The sequence below is a fragment of the Mytilus galloprovincialis genome, chromosome 3 (assembly GCF_965363235.1).
Source record: "Mytilus galloprovincialis chromosome 3, xbMytGall1.hap1.1, whole genome shotgun sequence".
NCBI lineage: Eukaryota > Metazoa > Mollusca > Bivalvia > Mytilida > Mytilidae > Mytilus > Mytilus galloprovincialis.
The window spans coordinates 30,550,570-30,577,818 of NC_134840.1; the positions used below are offsets into that span (position 1 = coordinate 30,550,570).

At 30.9% G+C, this 27,249-nt stretch overlaps 1 protein-coding gene across 1 annotated transcript; it reads right to left on the reverse strand.

Moving 5' to 3' along the window:
* Positions 1 to 27,249, reverse strand: LOC143067680 (centromere protein I-like). The gene is made up of 18 exons (XM_076241130.1): positions 27,113 to 27,249; positions 18,791 to 18,928; positions 18,027 to 18,145; positions 17,603 to 17,710; positions 17,097 to 17,192; positions 16,422 to 16,511; positions 15,581 to 15,724; positions 14,670 to 14,837; positions 13,933 to 14,053; positions 13,426 to 13,514; positions 12,434 to 12,551; positions 8,538 to 8,602; positions 7,846 to 7,961; positions 7,225 to 7,378; positions 6,498 to 6,622; positions 3,725 to 4,001; positions 2,891 to 2,932; positions 1 to 2,109 (listed from the first exon to the last, which is right to left on the reverse strand). Exons 1-18 carry the CDS (start codon positions 27,186 to 27,188, stop codon positions 1,996 to 1,998), a joined length of 2,160 nt encoding a protein of 719 aa, XP_076097245.1. The 5' UTR covers positions 27,189 to 27,249; the 3' UTR covers positions 1 to 1,995.

Sequence of the window (27,249 nt, forward strand, 5' to 3'; positions counted from 1 at the left end):
TTAACTGTTATAAAATTTAATGAAATTGAATCCTTTGTATGTGTAACTATTTGACATATCATATACTTTTATTAAAGTGGCACTACAGTCAGAATTTTCTGACTCCAACCAACAGTCTTTAAAGATTAATTTTTCCAAAACTACTCAATGGATTTTTAAAATCTTTAACTCATTATAAAGCTGAAATATTAATTCTTCTTAATCTGTACATAAATTTATTTTTGGTATGATTAATCTCAAATTATAGCTCCTCAATTGCCTAAAAAGTGGTCTTCCAACTTGGATGAAAATGGCACATTCAGGTCAAATGGTAGTAAAAATTTGTTTTCATCACTTTAATCAACCATACACTATATAGAAAACCGTGTCTCAGATTTTTGATATATGCCTCCAGTAAGAAGATATATTGATTTAACTGCTGGGTGCCAAACCTCATTTCACCTTTCATCTTTGGACACCTATAAATTCATTTAGAAACAAATTATCCAAAAACTGGGACACGGTATTGTAGATAATACTCTCTTTAATCACATATATAAAAGTCAAACCAAAAGGGGTATCAATGAAGTTGCTATTTTCATTTTTTGTTAACAATTCTCATGAGAAATTGTTCTGAGAAATGACCTAAAAACTGAATTTCCCCCTTAGAACCCCTATAAATGCATCATTAATACAAAAGTTCTACTGAGAACACCCGAGGAGTGTTCTGACACCATTTTTTTTATCAATATAACCACACACTTTGTGTCTTTGATGCTCTAATACTGTAAATTTTAAATTATATGTGCACTAACCAACACTAACTTGGCATTTGGCGTGAGTTTGACGTCACAGATTTGACCAACATCTGTGATGCAGTAATTAAATATAGACTAAGCTCCGCCTCTATCCAGACAGTCTAAGATAAGAGAATAACAGAAATGACCAGCTTCATATAATCAATATTTAACATCACTATTATCACTATAAAGAATGATTTTCATTTGTATTTTAAAAAGAAATATACTATGAAATTAGCTAGAACATTAAAATTATGCAATAAAAGACATGTTAAAAAAAAAAAATCAAGACCATCCCCTTCCTGAAAATAGAGTGTCCTACATGATTTTCTTAGTTTTATGGAATTGAAAAATTTCACATAAACTTAAAATTGGTCAAAGTGCCTAAAACTCCTAACAGAAGATACTGTAGATCCAGAGCCATATTCTTCTTATCCTTATATATATATATTTATTTGTTCATTTTGGTTAGATTTTTTCCCTTTAGATTTTCTCTTTTTTGATAACTTATCCCTTTTCTCTGTTTACTTCCATGTAATATAAATTACTTTTGTTGCAATACACATGATACAATGAGATAAGACCACACTATTTATCTTGTGGTCAGTGATTAACAGCTGGACACTGGCATCAACAGATGATTGACATATTAGCCCTCCTAAATGCCTATATATTTAGATAAATTACCATGTGCTTTTATTTACATAAGTTCATTATCAATTTACTCCCTGTTGTGATATGATAATGATTTTTGGATTTTTACAAACTGTGCAGAATAATACTTACTTCAAAATTATGTGATAAAAAAAATATCTTTAAAAAATCACTGTTAGACTGTAGTGCTACCTTAATATTTTTATGTCTGGTTTTTAACAATAATGTTTCTATGTATTCATATAAATCTCTTTACTTTTTCTATTTATAAAATCTTATATTTGAGAACATCCTCCTAGTCAGCAAGCAGTAGATGTCCATTGGCTCCTTTTTTAATGAAACTTTGTTATATATTTGAATACAATTCTAGTCAGCCAGCAATATGTGTCAGTGGACCTTTTATATTTGTGAAAATCATTCTAACCAGCCAGCAGAAATTGTTGACTTCCTTTCCAAAGAAAACTTTGTTTATTTGGGTATATCTTTCTAGTTAGCCAGCTGAAGTGGTTGATTGATTCTTTTTCCTAATGAAAACTTTATTTATTTGGGAATATCTTTCTAGTTAGCCAGCTGAAGTCGTCGATTGATTCCCTTTCCTAATGAAAACTTTGTTATATTTTGGAATATCGTCCAGATGTTCACGTTCCAAAAATTCAAAGTATGTCTCTTTAACTCCCTGTAAAAATGGTTAAGAAATAACTTTATACAACAAAATATTGAAATCTGAAACATGATTTTTTTCAATTTCTTATTAAGACAACTCTTATTATATCAAATTACACATTATATGTACATATAATAATGACTCCACCTCCCCGACCAACAAAAAAGGATCCTCTATTCCAAAGTGCCATTTTTGAGCCAGCTGAATCTTCCAAAGACATGCAATTACTGGGTAAGGCTTTGAAAAAAACAACCAAAATGGAGTATGATGAATAAAAAGAAATATATCAGTAAAATAGATATTAAGAGTAAAATCAGTTGCTGTGTGATCCACTTATCACTGAAAGTTATTTTTTTTTATCATAGTATATATAAAACAATTATTTAACTCTCAGTTAAGTTTAGAAAAAGTATGGGTTATATAATTCAGAAGATCCACCAATTTCAAAACTATAGAAACAGCTTGTATCTTAGTCAACACCTGTTTATGGGGGGAATTCATGTTGCTTAATGTTTAGTTTCTTTTAGGAGCTTCATGAATTGAATTTGTCTTTTTGTTGTGGTCAATCTTGAACTTTTGAAGGTTTTGACGGACCTTTCTAATGTTTTCATGTGTTGTGATGTCATCTTTACTGTGCTTACACCATTTATTAATTCAATGTATAATTTCAACCAAATAAATTTATATAAATTACCAATGACCAATAGCTACTCTTCCATTTTTCATTAATATTGCTATATTCTAATGGGCTTGATGGCTTCATTATTTTTATTTGCGGGCTATTATAACTTACCTTTATTCCTCTTGGATGTCCAAACTGTTCTATTGGCTGAGTCTGTAATGAGAGCAAAATAATTAAAACATCTGTTTTTTAAATACTGATACCATTCATTCTAAATTTCTTATTACAATATGTTAACATAAAGCTGGTACCAGGGGTCACCCCAAACATGCAGTGAGTTGGATTTTTTTTTTGCTCTGTGTTGATGGCTTCACTGTGACGATGAAGAATAGCACTGTTCCTTTGCTTTTTGTGTGTTTTTTGTAGTGCATGTACTGATTTAGTGTCCTGGATAGATACCACATTCTTGTTTTTCTGTTAAATATGGCTGTTTCAAAATTTATTGGATATGGATTATAGATACATAAATTATTTTAATATGGACGGTTGAATTTTAACATTTTTATTTCATTGGTGGTTTGGGTCTTTGGAAAAAATAAATCTCATGCCGACCATGCATTTAATTCTGGAACAGTAATTATTTTAAGATTTCAAAAAGTATTTTGTTTCAAAATCTGAGTATTAATCAAAATGCCATCAAACAATCCTTATTCCCCCCCTCCCCCTTTAAGATGGCTTTATTAGTTGATCCTGGTAAAATGCTGATTTCCTTATGAATGAATTTAAAAGAATCTGTTTATCTTCTTCACAAATGGAAATGCAAACTTTGGTGTCAAAACCTTTGTTATTTATAATTTAACTTAATTTCTGAACATCTTTTGTATCACAATAAAGGATGAATTTAATGATTATTTTTTTAATTTAAATAAACTTTTTATATTGCCTTCAATATGATCATAAATAAATGTATGCATTGCATTTACTTAACCTATCAATAAAAAATACCTCTTTCAAAAATTTCATAGCAAATCCCAGAAAAGCTTGGTGTAAATAAACAGTGAATACATCTTCTTTGACCTTCAGAGATTCACTGTAGTCCTGTGGATTAAAGTTGAAGAAACTTCCATCAACTTTCCTTGTGAATGCTCTGTTCCTCAACAAAGCATCAGAAACATCTAGGATAAGGTCATTACATTTCCTGATTATTGCTTTCTTATTAATAACTTCATCATACTCTGTTCCTATCGTCTGCCTTTTCTGTAATTCTAATGAATTCTTGTACCTGTTCAAATAATAAAGGGAAAGTACAAAAAGACCTTATATTCTCACCTTCAAATCTACTGTTCATTCTTCTAACACAATGATTCTAAAACCTATAACTGATTTAAAAAGCTTTGATAATTTGTAACTAATAAAACCTGAATCTACAATAACTAATCTTATAGAATAACTACTCTGGATTCATTTATTTTTTTGTTGGTATCAATTTTCATGGATTGAAGAAATCTGACGTTTTTGTGGATATTTAATTTCATGGTTTTGCCTACGTCTCCATACAAACCAAAAGAAAAGAAAATCCTTAAACTTTTTACAGAGATGTGCAAAAAGTATTCGGTCACAATGGCGTTGTGTTTACGTTTGTACAGGTGACTGACTTTTAAATGGCCTTGCCCCACGTCAATCACGTCACTGAGTATTACTGTACTAGTCTTTAAGCGTTGTGCATCACATGGGCTACCGTCATGTGACGTTTGTTGTCGTCTGCCATTGTAGTTTCGTTAAAACAAGTAAAATAACAAGATGGGTAGAAAAGGTCAGGAACTGTCAACAGATGTCAAAAACATGATTGTAGAAATGTTCCAGAATGGATTTTCTCGCTGAAAAATCGCTGACATACTTAGAATTCCCAAGTCAACAGTTATTGACAATGTTCGAAAAATTTAGACACGGTTTCTGTGGAGAATAAACCCAGAAGTGGCCGACTATTGTTTGTAAAACCACGCGACTACCGCAAGCTTAAACGCATTGTAAAGACAAGTCGGAGGAGCTCTTTATGTGACATAACAAACAAGTTAAATGAGGAAAATTGTGATCCCGTGTCTAAACGTACCATCCAGCACCCTTTACATAAACATGGGTATCACAGGTGTGTAACTAAGAAAAATATTGTGATCCGGGAAGTCAATCGGAACAAAAGACTTGCATGGTGCAGAGAAAAAAGGAGATGGACGGTTAATAACAACTGGAAAAAGGTTATTTTCTCTGATGAAAGTAAAATCATGATTGGACATGATGAACGTGTGTATGTATGGCAAAAAAGAGACGAGGGGTGGAGACCGGACCTTATGCAACCGCAGACTTCACAAACTTAATATCAAGTCATGATTTTGGGTTGTATTTGCTGGAATGGTGTCGGTACACTTACTCCTGTAGAAGGCAATATTAATGCTGTCAAATATCAAGAAATACTTGATGAACATTTTTGGCCAGTGATAGCTCGGCATTTTCCGGGAGGAAATTATTTATTCCAGGATGACAACGCCCCCTGTCCATCGTGCACGGTCCACCCAAGAGTTTGTAGCTCGGAATGGAATAACCGGTATGAGCTGGCCTGCACAGTCCCCCGACTAGAATATAATCGAAAACGTTTGGTTACATGTAAAAAGAAAACTTCAAACACGTACTGGGATGATTAAATCTAAAAATGAATTATTCCAAGAAATCCACCGTATTTGGGTCAGTATTACCCCTGCCTATATTCAGTGCTTATACAAGTCGATTCCAAAAAGGATATTAAATGTAATCAGGCTAAAAGGACACTTAACAAAGTATTAGAGGTAAGTTTTTATTTTTGTTGTATTACATTGGTTGATTTATTTACAGTGCAAGCATGAACTTTACAACTTTCGTTTTGAAACGTAAACATGACACCATTGTGACCGAATACTTTTTGCACGTCTCTGTAGTTCATGGTTTACCTGTACCCATGAAATCCAGGAAAAATTGGTATCCCACGAATAATTATGAATACACAGTAATCCAAGAATTCAAATACAGAAAAATATTCATCAAGTAACCAAACAACACATTCGTTCATGAATAGGCATCACAAGTGGAAGATTTTTAAAGATTTCAATTCTTGGATAAGTTATTCTTTATTACATTGACTTGTAACTATTTAAATAAAGTAAGAAATGATAGGATCTAGGTTTTTCTATCGCATTCTCAATTCATTCCACAACATCTTGACAACACCCATTGTTAATGTCATGTACAAGGCATGAAATCATATTGGTTTTGATTTTACTGGGAAATCACTGTATTTTACTGTAACAATGTAACAAAAGGACTATCAAACTGATTACCACATGTCAAAGTATTTCTCAAGATTAAAACCAATCTATACTATACAATTATACAATGTATTGCCTAGAAAAAAAATATGTCATAAAGACTAAATAGCAACAGAAAAGAGTTGTACCATATACTGGCAATGCATTCAAGTTAATTTGAATGCTTCTCAACGTCATTTAACAGTAGCGACAAAATTAGTCAAATATTTTTGTTTTGATATTTATAAATGACATCACAGCTGCATCCAAAATGTATTTTCTGCAATTAAGTCACCATATGCCATTTCATTCATTTTTCAAAATAATTTCTTAGGGTTTGAAGATTGATTTTGCATTTGCAATTTAAGACACAAAATGATGGTTTATATCATTCCTCTTCCTTACTACACATCAAATTAATTTTATCTAAGTAATTTATGTCTTACATGGTAATAATAGAACAGACACGAGCTGGTCCCATTGCATTCTCTAGTAAGAATGGTCTCATGAATATATCTTTGACAGGGAATGGTACAACAGGAATATTGTATTGTGAAAACAGACTGGCTACCTGAAATGTAACACAAGCATATATGATAAGCCAATACTTTAAAATAATCTTTCAGATTAAGATATAAAGCTTTATCTTTTACAGTTCTATAGTTAGGGATAAATGCAGTTATGTTTGCATTTTGAAAATTCTTTCAATTCTCTTCTAATATATAATGCATAGAATTTGTACCAGACCCTAGCTTTTTAATAGGAATGCACTTGAATTGCCAGTAGTGAGTAATAAAGATGAATCAAATATATTTCTAAGTAGACTATTTTTTTCAAATGTATCATCAGTTTAAATATTTTGCATATTTTCCTTTCAGATAGATTGTTATCTTTTCAAAACTAAGACTGTTATCTTTTCAAAATAAGATAAATAAGACCATTACCTAACTTTTCTGTAGACAAGCAAGTTATTTATTCCTAATCTGTCCGATTTCAGCATTTAAATAGTTTATTGAATTAAACAAAATTTCAATAGGTAAATAAAATAAATCTTATATAACACCTATGGAAAAACAAAATATATTTCTTTCTGAAACAGACCAAAAGTTGTGTCAGCTCAGAACAAAAGTTGTTAGGAATTTAATTTTGACCTTTTATTTTGTAACGACTTACTAATTCCATAAAGTTTAAGTTGATGTGTATGAGTAGATTATGACTATCATCCATCTGTTGTCCTAATACACATATATCACTGATGTACCGTACTAATTCTAGTAACGTCACAACACCTTCAAACTCTTCCGTCTCTTCATGGAATAAACTGGATCTGTGAAAAAATGCAATTAAATCACACCTAAATGATAATCAATATATTTGTGTAATGCTGGTAACCAAAAATACAGAATTCCTTCTAAAATTAAAGTGAATGAATTGTAAAACACTTTTAACCACTGTTATCCAATCTGGTTGTATACCCTCTCACCACAGAAATAAGGCTTTGTCTAAAAATAACAATTGTTCTATAGATCTATGCGTATTACCTGGTATCAGCTTATCATGAGACTTTGTCAACACAGTTTAAAAAGAGGGAAAATGATGAAATCATTAACAAAAGGGAGTAGAATCTTCTTTTATTGAACCACTAGCGGCAAAAAGTACAAGCAATAAATGTTTCATTTTTAATTTTTGTTTGTTTTTTAAATTTCAAACTACATTTTTTTACAACATTAGATAGCTAAACAATAAAATCTTGCATGTCACCTTTAAACTTTACATAAATTCACACATTCTTACAATATTGAGGGAGTCTGACCATCTACTTCATCTGTTTTATTGCTTTCTTGGACTCTTGGCCATTCAAAGGCAGCCAAATTATGTAGTAATGCTGTTAGGCAGTGTATCACTTGACACTGAAATACACACAAAAAAAATTCATCGATTCTTGATTAAGTTGTTTTCAATATTTATCCCTTTAGCTAGCTATAAAGGCAGGTTTAATCAACCATTTTCTACATAAGAAAATGCCTGTACCAAGTCAGGAATATGACAGTTGTTATCCATTTGTTTGATGTGTTTGAGCTTTTGATTTTGCCATTTGATTGGAGACTTTCCTTTTTGAGTTCAGTATTTTTGTGATTTCTATTTTTTATTCTCAAAACAATACAATTTTTTTTACACTTAAAGGAATACCTGTTTTGGACAAACATTACACAAAATCATATCCTCACAGTTGAGTCTGATGGACTTAACATGCATCTAGCATAACAAATTCCAAGCCATTATAATATATTATGAATAAGAGTATTAATAACCAACTGTACATCACATGGCAATAAAATAAAAAAATAAAAATAGGGAGTTTTGCTAGCTCTTTGACTGCATTACCATCAGCAAAGAGCTTTACTTATAATTTGCAGCTAGTAATTCATAATTTCAATATTCAACTATAAAATCAAAACTAGTAACACAACAGGTACACCACTTACCTTGAAGTAAACAGATGAACAAAAATATAGCTTTCTCAGAGGCTCCAGTATGTTATCATGTAATCCTGTAAGGAACAATTTGTGTATACAACTTCAACAATATAAAGTACAACATATTTTTTTTTTTGGGGGGGGGGGTTGTTTTGTAGGATTGTTCTCTCATAGAGACATCTCAAATCTCCTTTTATTCACATTTATAATGTATAATATCTTATATTATTCTATTAAGATGTATTTATTGTATATATAAAGTTAATTGGATGAAAAGAAACGTTCATGTCAGGGCCTTTTATAGCTGACCATTCAGTATGGGATTTATTCATTGTTCAAAGCTGTACAGTGCCTTTAATTGCTTACATCTACTTCATTTGAACTTTGGTGGTGATTGTCTCATTGGCAATAATACTAATCTCCTTCTTTTCTTAGAGAGTAGTACCATATATACATATTAGAAATTAAGTAAACTGCCAGAGCTTTATCTCATTAATGACCAGTACATCAAGTAATTTAAGCCTTTTCAACAAAAGCCATTGTGTCTCAATTATTTAAACAAAACTGTTTGATATGAAAAGAATTTAATACAATTTTCATATATTAAAGGATTTCACCAAAGTAGATTAACACAAAACTGTAATGAAAGTATCAAGAATGAAGTGTAGTCATGGTGCTTAAAGTTGTAAACCTTGCTGTCCAAATAAAAGGCTTGCATTTAAAATATACAATCAAAGTTTTGTAAAAAAAAAAAGATGAAGCATCAACCTTAAGCATGACATTTTAACTGGAATCTTTATTTATGGCCTTATCCATGGAGACACACTGGAAATGTTTCTTACAAAAACTGTACTATATATACATATTTTGATTTTGAGGCAAGGCCTAAATTAAAATATTGTTTGTTTGCAGTATACAGACACAGAGTAATGTCATATCAGGTTTCAAAGCTTTCAACATTGATTTCAAACAAATGCTTTGAAACTCTAAAGGCAAGTGTTCATGTCAAACGCTCACGTGATACCAAACGGACTAGACCTTATACGGGAAAGATAAAACCCGAGGATTCCAGTAAAAAAGTTTTGAGCGAGAAATGCAAATATAAGATTTTTGGTAGGAATGAAAAAATAAAATAAAATAAAATCTTGCTCGTAAATACAAATAAAAGATTTTCAGGCGGAACGAAATTTACAGGGTCAGTCCGTAAAGGGCAAACAAACAATATTTTAATTTAAGCCCAAGTTATATATGAGGTATTAAATTTATGGTGAACACCTTTCATAGATGAAGAACAGAAATAAAGACATTGTTCTTTTATAATTGATCATTTTATGACATGTTTAAATTGGATAGATAAAACTATTATGTTTGGGCACTTTCGTTTGGTGCTCTAAGGCATACATCTATTTAGTTTTATCGACTTCTGACATACACATGACAGGTGAAGGTCAATTCCATAGGCATTTGTAATGCATGCTAATCATACTGCCTAGCCAAGATCAGATGTGCATTTCATATTGGGTCTATGTTATAGGCTTGTAAAGACAAGAAGATAAACTTTACATAAGTAATACATCTTTGAACTGAAGAAGAGAATGTAGGGTTTTACAATGAATATCAAATATCATGTATAAGTGTTACCGTTTTGAAAAAAAACAACACTAAAATACATGCTGAAAATGGGCAAAATTTCACGTTATGTTGTTTCATTTAAAATTTCGCTGTTTTTATCAATTGATAGTTAATAAGTGAACTTAATTTGAACTACATTATTGGTTCACTGTTATAGACAATTTATTCATCTTTCTTTTACTGGTTGTTGCAACAAAAAATCTTCAGTAGTTACAAAGTTATGATAAAAAGTTGAATACTATGCGCTTGTTATGAAATTTTGTACTTTTGATTTTAGCATGCTCAGTGTAGTGATAAAAGAGAAAAATAAATCAAATTTATGCTATTATGTGTTTTGTTTTCTCTTCTAGTATATACATGATCAAAAACTACCTTATTTATCAAAACTGCAGTACCCTAGCTGGAGATATATACCGTCAAAGTTGGATATACAAATAAAGTGAAAAAATGTCTTGTCCGTAGACATGCATTCCCTAGTAAACTGGAAGCATAATTACATTAATGTTGCATTGCTAAGTTCCTGTTCTTTTGTAGATATGAAAACACTACTAACATTTTTTTCTATCATCTATTAATAGAGGAAAAAATTCAAAAATATGTCAGAATGTCTTGTCCGTAGACATGTCTTTTTATCAATATTGCTTTGTTTTTTGGGTCTTAATTAGTCCTATGTGTTGTTTAAACTTAGAAATATCTTATTTTTATTAAATAAATGGTAATTTAAATGTTCTCAATTTTTGTAAAGTAACTTTACAGGAGTGGATTTTAAAAAGTGTCAGATTATCAGTCATAAAAAGCATACCTTATTTTACATCAATATTGTTTATTCCAGTTGCTGCATACCTTAAAAGATTAACTAAATCAAATGAAGAAAAAGTATTTCTCTCTCTCTAACTTTATCTTTTGCATTTCAGTATTAACAGCAGATGAGGAAGTGTCTACGGACAAGACACTTGTACATAACAAGTATTAAATTCAATTATTTGTCTGCTATGGAACTTAAATCTTATTTATAGGTGATGAAAGTTATCTATTCAAATTAAAACTCAGTATTTTCAACATAAATATAGTCACAATTAATTCTAACAGATTTTTTTTTAAACTGAAATTGTCTTGTCCGTAGACATTACCACAATATATTTGTATCCAATTTCCTCGAGTTCAGCCTAATTTGATAGGTAAAATGTATGTTATTTTTTCAAGAGAACACATTCACCTATGTCAAAATTGAGTTTTAATAATAGTTTGCTTGTTTTAAACAGTCAGATATATGGATTTCAGTTAAAAGAATGTGTCTTTATTTTGGCTTAATCAATAAATTATTGAGATATGTAAAGAATTATGGGTACATTTTTATATTTTCCAAAATTTAAAAAACACAGCTTTAAATTTAATTGGTAACTTTTAATCTTAACTTTAACAATCATCTTTGAAAGCATTTAATTGAATATCAACAAAATGTCTTGTCCGTAGACATTATCAAAATGTATTTGTTTCCATTTTCCTCGAAGTTAAGCATCATTTGATAGATAAACCTGATAAAATGTATGGGTTTTTTTTCAAGAGAACACTTTCAGCTATATCAAAATTAAGTTTTAATAATGCATTTCATTAAATATGAATACAATGTCTTGTCCGTAGACGAAACATATAAATTGTATTGCTAAGTTTGATTGTTTATTGTAAGAATATGCATCAAGTTATTTTAATGTTCTATACACCAAAAGAAAGGTTTTTTTTGGAAGTTTTGTTATTTATAGATAATTTTAGATACAGTTTTATCAGATAAGATTAATGATCAAAGAAAGCTACTGATGTTTGAAATAACTGTGAGTTAAACATGTTCTTGTCATTTTTTTTTCAATTAAAATGTTTGATATTCAATAATTCTAAACATATTTTGTTGTCTTTGTCATTGACCAAAAATCTGACACTGGTGACCATGTCTTGAAGCCAACCATTGAAGAAAATTATACAGTTTTTAAACACCATTTATTTAATAAAAATATTTAATATTTCTTCCAAAAACTGCATGTAATTATATAAATGCTACCAGTGTTAGCCTAACGATGGCAATTGTTCATAATTTAAACCATTTTTGAACCAAAATATCAAAAGAGTTTTTCCCTGAGGTGATACTCATTTTTGACTTCATATGAAACACAAAATGCACATCTGATTGTGGCTAGGCCGATAGGTTAATATTCTTGTACTTCAAAAGACTTTTATTTCATGAAATTAATCCCACGTTTCTTTTCCATTAATCTACTAACTTTGGAATGAACAAATTCTGTGGTAGGAAATAAGTCTGAAAATATGAACACGAAAATCCTCTCCATTCCATCGATGTAAAAATCTAGCTAAGAATTGATCTACTGCTGGTATACCCTCCTAAAATGTACAAATACACTTAAGAATTGCGTTAACATTAAACGTACACTTTTGCGGTGCAGTCACTTTCTTTGTTGATACAATTTACTTGAAACATTTCTTAAGAGATTTTTTCAATTGTATTAAGAAAAGGTTTGAAATTTTGGCTGTATGTAAAGAAATTGTTTTACAAACAGGATATCACAGCGATGTTGTTTACAAAAATTATAAAAATTAAGATTCTATGTAAAGTCTATCAATTAAACACTGTAATAATATCTTTGATATTATCTTTATCTGTATAAGCTTTGAATTTGTTTTTCATCCATTAAAACTGTCTCAATTTGGTCTCTTTTAGGACATTGAAATGTACTGTAAATTCAGAAATAATTGTACACATTTATTTTTGTAATTTTAAAAAATGGACAAAAATGTGAGATAAATTATTGTGATGTCAGGAAAATCTGTATACAGCTGCCCGGTACCAGATATCAGAATGTATACAGCTACCCGGTACCAGATATCAGAATGTATACAGCTACCCGGTACCAGATATCAGAATGTATACAGCTACCCGGTACCAGATATCAGAATGTATACAGCTAACCGGTACCAGATATCAGAATGCAAGGTCTGTATACAGCTAACCGGTACCAGATATCAGAATGCAAGGTCTGTATACAGCTAACCGGTACCAGATATCAGAATGTATACAGCTACCCGGTACCAGATATCAGAATGTATACAGCTACCTGGTACCAGATATCAGAATGTATACAGCTACCCGGTACCAGATATCCGAATGCAAGGTCTTATTATTGCCATACTCACCCAGTCGCATAATTTACTTTAATAAAAAATTTTGAATAATTTTTGAATATAAAGTAATACTTACTTGGAGAAATTTTGAAAAACTAACAACTCTGGTCAGCAATCCATCAATTCTTTCTTTGTCTTCTACTGTAACTGTTCTATCCAGTATTTCTGAAGACAAATAGGAAATATAATGAAATTAACATCAAAATTCTTCATTGGTCCATGCTCTATCAATAGTATATCTAATTTTTCCAGTCCTAACTATTCCTATCTTTTCAGATGATGTGATGGGGAAAAAAAAGAGCAACTCTTTAACCCATTACAAAGTTAATAAAGAATAGCATTTTGTACTTGTAGAATATTTATATATGCTTGTAATTAAAAAAAATATTATTGATTTCAAAGTAATGTTATTTGTGTCTTTAATGTACAGTATCAAACCTAATATGTTTGGTATATATGAGCATGATTTCATTTTAATTGCAATTTTAGGCATTACACAAAAATGACAATGTGTCAAAAATAAAAGAGACCAAACAATTAAAACGTAAAAAATATGTAATTCGTTATAAAACTATTTATTAACCTTCATAAAGAATAGCTTGTAACCAATAAGAAAACCTTGTTACTGTCACAGCATCAAAGGAATAAGACATGTAGTGTTGTAGTAATTCATTTCTTAGAACAGCTCCTATCTGACTTGGTGGCTGAAATATAAATATAAATACAGCTAAACATTTCTGCATTTAGATAATTTAAGCTCAAATCAGTTTGTTTCTTTTGATTAGTGTTCTATTAAACTTTCTGTACATCCAGACAATACTGATGGTCAGTTTTATGAGCTGAATTGATATATAGAGGTATGTTCAAACATCTAGATATATATACTGTGGAGTGACGATGACAGGATCTATAAATGAGTATGGGAACAATTGATTGTAATAGGCCTAAATAGTTTCTTGTGTACAATTTGGAAATTAGTATGGCGTTCATTATCACTGAACTAGTATATATTTGTTTAGGGGCCAGCTGAAGGACGCCTCCGGGTGCGAGAATTTCTCGCTACATTGAAGACCTGTTGGTGACCTTCTGCTGTTGTTTTTTTCTATGGTCAGGTTGTTGTCTCTTTGGCACATTCCCCATTTCCATTCTCAATTTTACTAAATAAGCTGAAAGAGAAAATTCCATCCCTGTCCATAAAATTTACTGGTTCCAGATGTAACGAAAACTGATTGCCAAAAATAAAACAAGCTCAAAATCACAAATGAAAAATAACTTAGCACATAATACAGGTTAATACTTTTTAAAATTGAAAAAGTATACCTCAATGTAATCAGGCCGCTGCATCAAAGCTTTCAAGTCAGATACTTGTACAAATGGTTTATTTTTATACAACATGGCCTCTACAGTATCCTTTCCAGGGTTTCCAATATTACTAGATGCATTTGAGTGAACAATAGGAACAGGATCTATTTTCCTTCGTTTTGATCTCTGAAAGATAAAAATATTACATTATTGCAAACAGACATGAAGAACAGCAATTAAAGCACTGTTCCTTTGCTTTTTGTGTTTTTTGCTAGTGAATGTACAGATTTTGTGTCAGGGATGGAAACCCCATATCTTTCTTTTCCATCAGGCAAGCATTTTTGATATTGATATACAACTTGGTCAAGGTTATGTTTTTATTTGTGTATTCTCAAATGCTACCTTTAATGTTCTCCCCTTTCCAATTGATGTATAATCATTTGACTGGATTTTTTGCTCTGATTAGAATGATCTGGATGGTTGACTTCTATTTAAACTTAATGTTTTTTTTTCTTTTTACCAGATCCTTGTTTTTATGATCTTTATGATAAAATATTAAGATACACTTTTTTCTTAACTTTTCTATATTAACTTGGAATATCTGTTGAACAAATTTATTATTGACATTATAATTATAACTTATTGCGTTTGATGTTTTATTTTCATATCTTGCTGACATTTCATCCCAGATCAATTAAATTCTTATACCTTTCGTCAATCTGTAAATTAAATTACACATGGCATTGTAGCACACCTTGCCATATCATGATGTTGTAAATTATACATACATGTGTTTTGCTATGCATCATTTTTGTGATAATTCAAACAAACTGACTGATTGAAATTAATCATTAACAATTTCCAATATTAAATACATTTTTTTTAGTTTCCTTAAAAGTCAGACATATATGTAAATGATGACAACTTACCGGAGCACCTCTGATTTGACTAGAATCTGCCAGCTGAAGTCTTTCTGATGCTACTGTGGTATCCAATGTATTTTGATTAACTCTGCTAAGTTGAACTTTCTCTACAACAATCTTCCATTTACCATCTTTACTAGGGAAAAATAACTGAATAGAAAAACAAACAAGTCTTTCAGTAAATTAAAATAACATAAGAAGGTGTCTGAGGACATGATTGCCCATGCTCATGCTCTGCAATTTTCTAGTCGAAAAGGGGATTTCCTCTAGGTTATAAAGGGTAACACTTAATGAGCCTGTGGCAAAAAAATCAATCTTTGTTGTATTTGTTTTCTGCACTAATTAACTAAACATTGGTCTATTCTGTTGAAAGAGAATATGGTTGGTTCTGATTTTAAAAAGAACGCGACACTAGAAGAGGACATCAACTTGACAAGAAGGATGAATGGTATGTTCTGATCTTTTTAAAAAATGATGATGTCCTCTTCTAGTGTCGCGTTCTTTTTAAAATCAGAACATACCATTCATCCTGCTTGTCAAGTTGGTTTATAGTTTAACCAAATTCTGTAAATGGAACTTAAAGCTTTATACCATTTGCCTTGCATTTTCAAGTAGAGATTTGATCACTTGGCAAATCAAATTGACCATGTTTGGTTATGTGAGCCAGGTTAAACAACACTATTGTGATCTCTCACTTTTCCATGATGCCTCCCTGTGGCTGTTTGGTTTTCACTCCTCCCTGTTAGTCTGCCAGGAAAAAGTCACTTAATTTTCAAGTGTAAAGAGAATCTTGAAGAATAGATTAAGTTTTATAAATTCTCATAAACATTTTATCTTAATGACTTACTTTTTTGTTCTTTGGAAGAACCATAGATACCAGGTTTGGATAATAAAGTTTATAAATAGACAATAATCCAATCAAATATGGCTGCGCTCCCTGTGAAAAGAAGCAAGTTTTTATTATAATTACACCACATTTGGTTTTATTCTCATTTAGATTTCCTGGTGTTTGCATGCAATAAGCATGTGATATTATAAAAACAGTTGTGAAAACAGATAGTATGTCTTATATTACAAAAGGACTACCACATAATATATAAACTGCACATTTAAGTCAAATAATCTTACAATCAATCATACCTATATTTCTATAACTTTAAAGTAAAGTATTGGTAAGAATGTTATGTTTAAAGTTTAATATATATGATTTTCTACTTTTACTTCAATCCAATAGCAATGGAGTTGCAGCCAGACAGATCTGTTCCTTTTGTATGAACAGGATAAACTGACATTTCAATTCACAGTTTAAAAATCAAATGCATTTTGAGTAATATTTTGAAATGTGTACACTCAAACCTTGAATGAAATTGACCATTGTTCTTATGATTGTGAAGAGGCAAATTCTTGAAGCTAAAGGCTAACAAACAATCCAAGATTGCAACATAGAATTGTTATACATAGTACTGGTGATTTGAATAGAATAGAAGTGTCTATGCTTAATAAATAGTTTATGTTACATTACCACTCTGTTCTGAAGATTTAAGAGCTTCCTGACTCGGAACATTCTTACATCTTCTTTCCTTGTGAGCAAAAATAACAAGTGGCAAACATAAGGCATCTGAAATAAAAACATGGGTGTATTATTTTGATTTTCATACTTTTAATGGCAAGGGTGATATTTTTCCTTATCAAGTATAGTTTATGTAATATTAACCTCAACAAGAAAGTGCAATCCTGGCTTTTAGAACATCATAATCCATTTACTGAAGATTCATTTTTTTGTGGGTACAATTTTTAATTTATCAATTTTCGTGGATTAAGGAAAAAATGTTATTCTGTAGATATTTTATTTCTAAGATTTTGCCAATTGACTTAAAAAGATTCCTCAAGTTAAAATTATACAAAAATATACAGTGAATTATTATATGCCTTCTAGTAAATGATCTGTGTTTTTTGGTGGCAAAGGTCAGATATCTCATTGAACTATTCTTATTCATACACAAACTTTAAATTTTCAAGTAGACTTACCATAGTCTGGTTGTCAAGAAAGAAGAAAATAAGTCCATATAGTTTGTGTATATCATCTTTGGTGTCTATGTAATCGTAGATCACTAATATCCATCTTAGTAACAGGCACTGTAAAAAGATACAATTTTAAGATCAAATAAGTTTAAATAATGCATATTTTGAGTGTTGCATCTTTTCGTTGTTAAAGAATATATTATTAAAAGTTAATATAAAAGCTACTAAATCCTAGAGTCCTGAATCCTGAATAATTAAGTCCATAATTAAATATTAACTTTTGATGGCAGGCCCTAATAGTATATTGCAATTGGATATGTATTCAGATATCTAGCTGGCATACAGATTGATAATGCAAATATAGTCCATAGTGGATTTTTATGGGATGTGATTTATCAAGTTAACATCAGTACATTGTACATATATTTACCTGCATATTTGTAGAAGGTTTATTTGTACATAGATATGATATTGTTTTAACAATCGCCTTCTCAGGTACAAAAGTAGCAGGAATTAGGAATTTGATTAATCTGGCACTAATTGACTCAGCTAAAAATTAAAATAAAAACGATTATACAAATATGCATAACAATACTTATTACCATATGATTCAATTGACAGCTTTAACTAACTTCCTGTAAAAGTGAGCTCATTTGACTCTTTATTATATATTCAAGTCATCTTTGTTGGTACCTTCACTTTGTAGGTTTTTCTTTTAGTTTTAAGACATATGGTCTAGATAGGTAAATTGGAAGGTTTGTGTAAACTTAAAACTGGCCTGGTTTAACCCCACCACATGTTTTTACTAAGTCAGGTTTAGTGGACCATATATGTCATTGTTCTTTATTTGTTATCTTTGTTTGTATGTCTTGTTTTTTTTCAAAAGAAGTCTAGTGCTGGTGCTTAAAGTGGACTGTTATATACATACTGGGTGATATTTTTTTAAATTCCTCTTATCTGTTTTTCTGTTTTATTATTCAATTTGTCTATATAATCAAATCACTGAAAGTTCTTGTTTTTCAATTGCTTGCATTTATACTTCATGTAATATGGATTTAATCTGACATGCCAGATTAAAAATACAATCATGGCAATATAAGTTTTTACTCCTATTTGCATATAGTGTACACATACATAAACATATCAAAGAGTTGTATGTGACTTGTGCATGTGGACAGAGTTTCATGTACATACCATGTTTGCATGTACCAATAACATCTATCAACTCCAGTATATGTTCAGGTTGTAAGCCTTTTGTTGTGGAGATGTTTTCTAAACTGTCTAAACATAGCTGTAGGTGAAGATTGCCCCTTACTTTAATAGGTTCTCTAGCTGAAAAAGAAAAATACAAAAATTGAACACTGTGTCAATAATTATAAACATATATATATATACTAGTATTGTTTTTTTTTTATACATTAATATTGATTTTGTTAATTAGAATCAAACTAAATATCATTTTCTTACATGTATATATCTATGGCTCTAGATCTACAATCTGTAGATACCTAGTTCAGCTTTTTTCAATGATTTTTTTCTAGTTTGTTTCATTTGTTGTACTGCTACACCACTGTACAAGGTTAGGGGAGGGTTGAAGCCTTCAAACTAGTTTAACCCAGCTACATTCTGTATGTGCCTATCCTAAGTTAACATCCTGTAATTAAGTGGTTGTTGTTTGTTGCTGTTTCTCATATTTGATTTTATGTTTATTGAATTGTATAGTTTGTTTGTAAGCTGTGCCGTTTCAGCAATGTCCCAGGTTAGGGAAGGGTTTGGCACAAAGTCAAAGAAACTATTTTAACTCTGTAATATTCTGTATGCACCTGTCCCAAGTTAAGAGCCTGTAATTCAGTGTTTGTTGCTTGTTGTTGTGTAACATATTTGTTTTTTGTACATTATTTTGTACATAAAAAACTCATTATTTTTTTCGTTTGAATTGTTTTACATTTGTTATTTCATGGCACTTTGACTAGTAGACCATGTCAAATTGCTTAATTGGTAAAAATATCCTTTTCCTGATTCCTCACTAATGATACATTACTGTGATTTGTCAAAATAAGTCTCTTTTTTTTTTTAAGTCATTCAGAAAATGTATATTTTATCGTCATGAACCAATAATTACTGTAAATGTCATTAGGCAGTCAAGGGTACTACTTAAACAAGTGATATTGGCTGTGAAATTTTAAAAATTGTCACAAAAAATAGACACAGACTTTTTAAAATCACTGCAACAAGTAATTTGAGAAGTTAAAATGTGATCACTTCCATAAGTGTTTATCACATTGTCTTGATATTTTTCTCACAAGCTTGATTTTTTTACTGATTAAAAGACAAGAATTCCATTCAGGGTTTCCTCTGAGTCAATTATTTTTTTCGCCACCTCTTTCATCAAAACAATATATTTTTCGCCACTTTATTTTTTTTTATCGCCAAGTAACATAAATATATTTTTCTTTTAAAATTTACCTTTTTTCTACCCCCTCCCTCCCTTAAATAAGATGATTTTGTCCCATTGTGTCTTGATTATACTCTCAAACTTATTTTAGAGTCTACATTTTAATGAATAAAAACTAAACATTTACTTTAAAACATCAGAATTTTTTTTAACTTAAAAGGAAAAAATATTCATTGTTTTTTAAACAACATTTCTAAATGAGGGGTCTGTATACTTTTAATAATTAAGAAGATATAAGTCCTGGAATATAACAAATTATTATTTTTTTTTTTTTATCATATAATACCAGTATAGTTCGTAGGGAAAGTTTTTAAAAAAAAAAATACTGATGTGCCCTTTTGTACTAAGAAGAGGTTTTTACAACAAAACAAAAGCTTTTATCACATGAAATTGATCCCTCATTTCATGTGTAGTCATTACATTGAAGAGTTACTCTCATACAAGGGGTTGTTCCCAACCTTTTGGATATATTTCGTCATAACAACAGTTTTCTTTTCTTGACCTTCGTAAACAATGGTAAATGAAAAAGTTGAGACGTAAAACTATGCTTGAAACATGTGGCAGATTCCAAATAAGAAAGTTGAAAAGTTCCCAAAAATATATTTAACAAAATCAACTTCAATGAAGTTCTGTTTTGGAATACATGTTATACTTATATAAGTAAACACTTTTTGACAAAAAATAGATCTATTCGCATTATATTTTTTAAATAAAGAACACCTTAAAAAAATGTTGCTATCATAACAAAATTGACAGACATTTTGACGGAAAATTTTTATGTTAGCAACACAAAAATTCCTGATATTTTCAGTATTATCAAGGTTTGGATGTATATCTTGATTTTATATGAAAGGCAAATTGGAATAAAACATTTCTGAACATCTGCACCAATAAAAAAGGAATTTTAATAACTTTAAAAAAGGATTATCTTTGAGTTGCGAACATAAGATTTGACAGACATGAACAATGCTGCTAACATAAAATTTGACAGAAATTAAGTTGTTGCTAACATAAAAATTGACGGACTTTTTTGTTGCTAACATAACATTTGACGGACTTTTTTGTTGCTAACATAATATTTGACGGACTTTTTTGTTGCTAACATAAAATTTGACGGACTAAAATGTGTTGCTAACATAAGATATTGACGGACTTGTTGCTAACATAAGATTGCGCTAACAAAAATAAATTTGACAGACAATATATATTTGACATTTTTAACCAACATTGGAGATTTTATCTTAGTTGAAAGTCATATTAAGAACTCCTGCAAAATACTGCTGCCTGAAATTTAAAAAGATTTCAACCCAGGACAGATAACTCTAATTTGTAGCACATCCAAATGTTGCTAACATAAAACGTCAAGTTTGACAGAAATTATGTTAGCAACAGAATTGATAGAACTATTGATTAAATAAAGTAAAATGAAAGATCTAAAACGTGTATGTTTAATGTACATTATGAAATACAATTTTAACAGGCTTATATAAGTACCTACAATGATGTGGCAAGATTTTATGAACCTGTTGCTATCATAAAATTTATTGACAGACGAGCATCTAATAAGTAAGGTATTTGAAATTGAAAAAAATATATATCACAGATGTTTTTAACAAAAGAAAAGCAAAAGATTTAGAAACAGGGATGTTTGAATAATCAAACTACACTAATAAAAACCATTATATCAGTGTCAACTTAAAGTTAATGTAAAACATGAACCTTGTGTCAAAAAATGGGAAGTAATTTCCGTCAAACAGTTCACATTTTTCATCTTGTTTTGATCATTTCTACTTTTAATGGAAAGAATCATATCCAATAATTGGTTTTCTTGCTTTATATAACATTCTTATTCAATATAACATTCACACATTATCATTCAAATAACAGTTAGTATTATTTTTCTTAATTTGTTCTTTTTGACGGAATTTTTCATTTCTTTTTGGAATCTGCCATGTGTGTCACTCAAACGACTTTAAAGTAGTCTCCCTAATCAATTACCTATATTAAAGTCAAAGGAAAATTAAAGTTTTAAATCAGATTTTTCTTGTTTCTGAACATTTTTCGTCACAACAACAGCTTTCTTTTCTAAACTGTCTTTAAAGGAGAGGAGACGCCAAAACGTTGCTTCAAACACATGCGTCGCAAAGTGGTAAATAATTTCTGTATGTGACATTTAGCGGAAGCCATTTAACCATATCATTTTGTCAAACAATTCAATCAACACCTTTCTTAATTAGTCCTTTGTTGTCGATAGCTTTAAAATGCAATCAGCTGATTATTGATTTTCTGAGCTGAAGGTGAATTCCGAGTATTGTCTGATCGGGTAAAGTCCGAGAAACTCGAAAAAAAAGTAAATAAACAATATGGAGGAAAATAAATCGTTAGATATATATTTCTTTCGCAAATGACGAATTTTTATTGCCACAATTATTATTTTTTCGCAAATTGCGAAAATGGCGACCGCCAGCGGAAACCCTGATTCCATTGAATAGTCAACTATGTACATGCAGAAATTTTCTTTTGCTTGATAAGCTGTGAGTTTTTACAGTTTACTTAAAAAACACAAAAACTGGAATAAATTGTAGATCAGAACATAACCTTGATGTAGATCATTCTATCAATTCTAATGAAAACCACTTAGGTTACCGTATATTGTTAACCTTTGTCTGATACATGTAGTAAGAGTAGTAATTGAATATTTGATTCGAAATTTTCATAACAAAAGAACGGTTTGGTGTGCTATAAAATTTGAAACTGCTTGATAAATACAGGTAGCTCTTGTGAGAAAAAAACCCAAGATAGAATGAATACTTTATTCAAATGATTATAGATGGTGTGGTGTATAAATATATAGATAGATAATAATTATATGTACATGTACATTTGTGCAAAGATAGACATGATAGATTCATAAAGATAGATGTTCATAATTTATAATGGGCTTTTTTTACTTATTTGCTTCCCCCCCGGCAAATGAGACTTAAAAAATCGGGGCTCCCTTAGTTGCTTCCCTGGGCAACTGAGGGTTGATGTAACAGGTGATTATTAATAAAATGTGTTTTAAATTTTTTAAAAAATAAAAAATATTTGATTACAGAAAAATTTCCCAAGGGTACTTTTAATAGCTTTTAGTGCAGAAACTTACAAGTACTGCCCAAGCGCACTGGTGAAATCGATATACAAAGAAAAAGGGATAATTGATTTATGTAGAACAAGAATGTGTCCCTAGTACACGGATGCCCCATCTGCACTATCATTGTCTATGTTCAGTGGACTGTGAAAATGGGGTAAAAACTCTAATTTGGCATTAAAATCAGAAAGATCATATCATAAGAAACATGTGTATATAGTTTCAAGTTGATCAGACTTCAGCTTCATCAAAAACTACCTCGACCAAAAACTTTAACCTGAAGCAGGCAGACTACGCGAATGGATTTTATTTTTACAGGACATTCGGTCTGGTAAGCATCCTAGCTTTACCAGACCGAATGAAATTTTACCAGACCAATTTTTTTTTTTTTACATCTAATTGTATATTATCCGACAAAAAACAACAAACATATGACTTTGTTGTGCCCTACTCCTCCCCAAAATGCACAAATTAAAACAAAATGATGTAACAAGAGGGGATATTGTTATGAAAGTTGCGCACAATTGCTTGAATGCATTTCAGTGAAGAGTAATGTCCCATTTTATTGGATTTTGACAATGTTTGTGAACTAAACATAATTAAGAGTTTAAAATATTATTTCCTGTTTCTTATTTCTTTTTCATATATCTTTTGGTTTTCAATTCTTGTGGTTATATTTTATAGCTAAATTTTGTGATCTGCTTGGATTTTTATTCATTTATTGTATTTGAATCGGCAAACCCGGAATTATCCTTATCCGTTCCCAGAATCTAATCCGGTTTAATTTTATTTACATTTCCGGTTGTGGCATCCATTGTTGTTTTTGACAGTCAGATATGTTTTTACCCGGATTTACACATCACTGGTTGGCGATGTTCGGCATAAAGCTAGCGGTTGAACAAAATAAACATCGCTGTGATGAATAATAAAGATGAAAATGAATTTGAGATCGTTTGGCAATTTTGCTAGAATGTTAGAAAAATTCATGAAAAAAAAACACCGGACATTCGGACCGGAATTCAACAAAATTTTACCAGACCGATCCATTATTCACCGGATTTGTCCGACGGTCCGACGTATTTCGTGTAGTCTGAGCAGGACGAACGGACTAACGGACAGACCAGAAAACATAATGCCCATAAATGGGACATAAAAATTATAGATGAGTTTGTGAAAATATGGAAAATCAATGAAATCAGCATTTGAAGATCAAAGGAAACACCAAAATCACTTAAATAGGCGATAACTGAATTTATCAAATCACTGAAATAGGTGATATATATTAATGAAATAATAAAGTAGTACCCCTGTCTGTTTGGCAAGGTCCCAAGATTTTTTCATTGTTATTCACCATGAAATTATCCCTACTCTGTTTTGAATTCTCTTTGCAGTTCTGTATTTTTGGCATTTTACTTTTTAAAACCCTCTTTCTTTCATGGGGGTCACACTGCATTGTGAAACTTTATTAGAAACAATGTCATATTATCTGTTTCTGTTGGAACAAATATTCTAGTTCATTTACTCCATTAAGAGCATACATGTCTACTGTAATATTTATTACAGTGGAACTAATATTTCAGAATAATTATTCCATTTGGAACTTATATTATGAATGAACTTCTATTTTGTGACACATGGACATATATATTAGTGTATAGACATTTTTTACAAGATTTTGTCTGATATAATATTTCAAAGGGGACATTAAAATGTATTTTATGCTACATTTATATGCGACAGGATTGATGAGTATAAGTCATTAATTGAGTTGAGGAAGAACATCTTCAGCTTACTTGGATAATGTGCTGCCTTGTAATACAGAGTTCCCAGGGTTTTTATTCCCGGATGAGACAAAAGTAAAATCACAAAAATACTGAATACTGAAAATAGAATACTGAATTTCACTGTGCGTGTGTTATGTGTTTACTTTTCTTCATCATGTACATTGGCTAGAGGTATAGGCAGGGTTGGGGGGTTAAGATCTCAAAAGACATGTTTAACACCGCTGCATGTTTGTGCCTGTCCCAATTTGGAGCCTCTGGCCTTTGTTAGTCTTGCATGATTTTTTATTTTAGTTTCTAGTGTATGATATTTGTTTAGGGACCAGCTGAAGGACCCCTCTGGGTGCAGGAATTTTTCTCTGCATTGAAGACGTATTGGTGACCTTATGTTGTTGTCTGTTCTATGGTTGGGTTGTTGTCTCTTTGACACATTCCCCATTTCCATTTTCAATTTTATATGAACTACGAGGAAAATTCAAAACAGAAATTTGAGTCCCTAATCAAAGTGATTTTATAATGTCATCATCCTCTATGGTTACATTTGGCACACAATGACAAAAGATTAAGTGTTTGGGGTGTTCAGTGATAAAAAGACCCACCTACAGTCAAATTGCAAGTTCTATCCCTTTAGCCATTTATTTGCTTTAAATCCAGTCTTAACAAAATCATCCCTCTACAGAGAGATGCTTTTATCCCTTAATAATATGGGGACGAAGTCCCCAATAACAGTAAAAAATTCAATAAAAAAAAAAAAAAAAAAACAAGAATGTGTCCATAGTACACGGATGCCCCACTCCCACTATCATTTTCTATGTTCAGTGGACCGTGAAATTGGGGTCAAAACTTTAATTTGGAATTAAAATTAGAAAGATCATATCATAGGGAACATGTGTACTAAGTTTCAAGTTGATGTAACTTTAACTTCATCAAAAACTACATTGACCAAAAACTTTAACCTGAACTTTGCACTATCATTTTCTATGTTCAGTGGACCATGAAATTGGGGTCAAAACTATAATTTGGCATTAAAATTAGAAAGATCATATCATGGGGAACATGTATATGAAGTTTCAAGTTGATTGGACTTCAGCTTCATCAAAAACTACCTCGACCAAAAACTTAAACCGGACGGACGAACGGAGGCACAGACGGACGAACGGAGGCACAGACGGACGGACGGACGGACCAACGGAGGCACAGACCAGAAAACATAATGCCCCTCTACTATCAAAGGTGGGGCATAAAAATCGGAAAAAATTTTCCCGATATTTTCATTGTACTTATGAACTGAAAATCGTTCAATTTTTTTTTGTCGAGTTTCAGAATTTCTGGATCTACGCAGAAATCTACTTCCGTTTCCGGTCTTGTTTGCATGAGACTTTGAATAAAATGTTTATCAGTCTTAGAAAGGAACTCAATACTAATTCTATTATTCATTTTTAAAAATTGTTTGTTATAAAAAAAAACGTTACCGGATGACAGCGTTTCTTTGTTTACATTGAATATGACGTCATAACTTACATAACATCACAACTAAAATCCCTAACAGTACTAACAGTGTTATATGTTATATATATCAGTATGTATGGTGTCATATATCAGTATGTATGGTCAGATTATGTTTCTGTATGTAAGAGAGTTGTTCCCCTTTTGTCAGTATTTTGTATTTATGTTTGTGACGTCATCTTTGTCTGATTAAAATGTAGAAATGGAAGCTGTTGTGTTTTTAAGTGTCCGTATGTTATCGCCTCAATCCATGCTACCAGAGCTATTCCCCTAGTCAATATGGTCGAGCAAAATCGGAAACGTAACATTCTTTGTTTATATTGAATATGACGTCATAACGTCACAACTTAATCCCTAACAACAGAACCAAAAAATTATATCGGAAACGTTACGGTATTTCCGTTTCTATTTTTAACATGTTTGATTTATAAAAAAAAATCATACAGACTTCGTCCCCATTCACAGGTTATGCCTGCCTCATATTAGAAGGATTATCCCTCTATACATTTATAAACACCATCTAGAGGGTTTGTAGGGTTTGTTCCCAATCTCGCAACTATTGCCAACAATCAACAAACTGACTGTTAACCCTGCTACAGATCTAAACTTTTAAAAGATGATTTAAGTATTTGATATGTACAAACCTTCTGTGAAATAACTCAGGGCATCGTCTAACTTCTTTCTTTTAACTGTATTTGGAGCAATCGGTGATTTATTCATTTTGAACCTTTTGAAAACTCCGCCAATCTGAATCTGTGTCCCATAGATGCTTATACAGTCT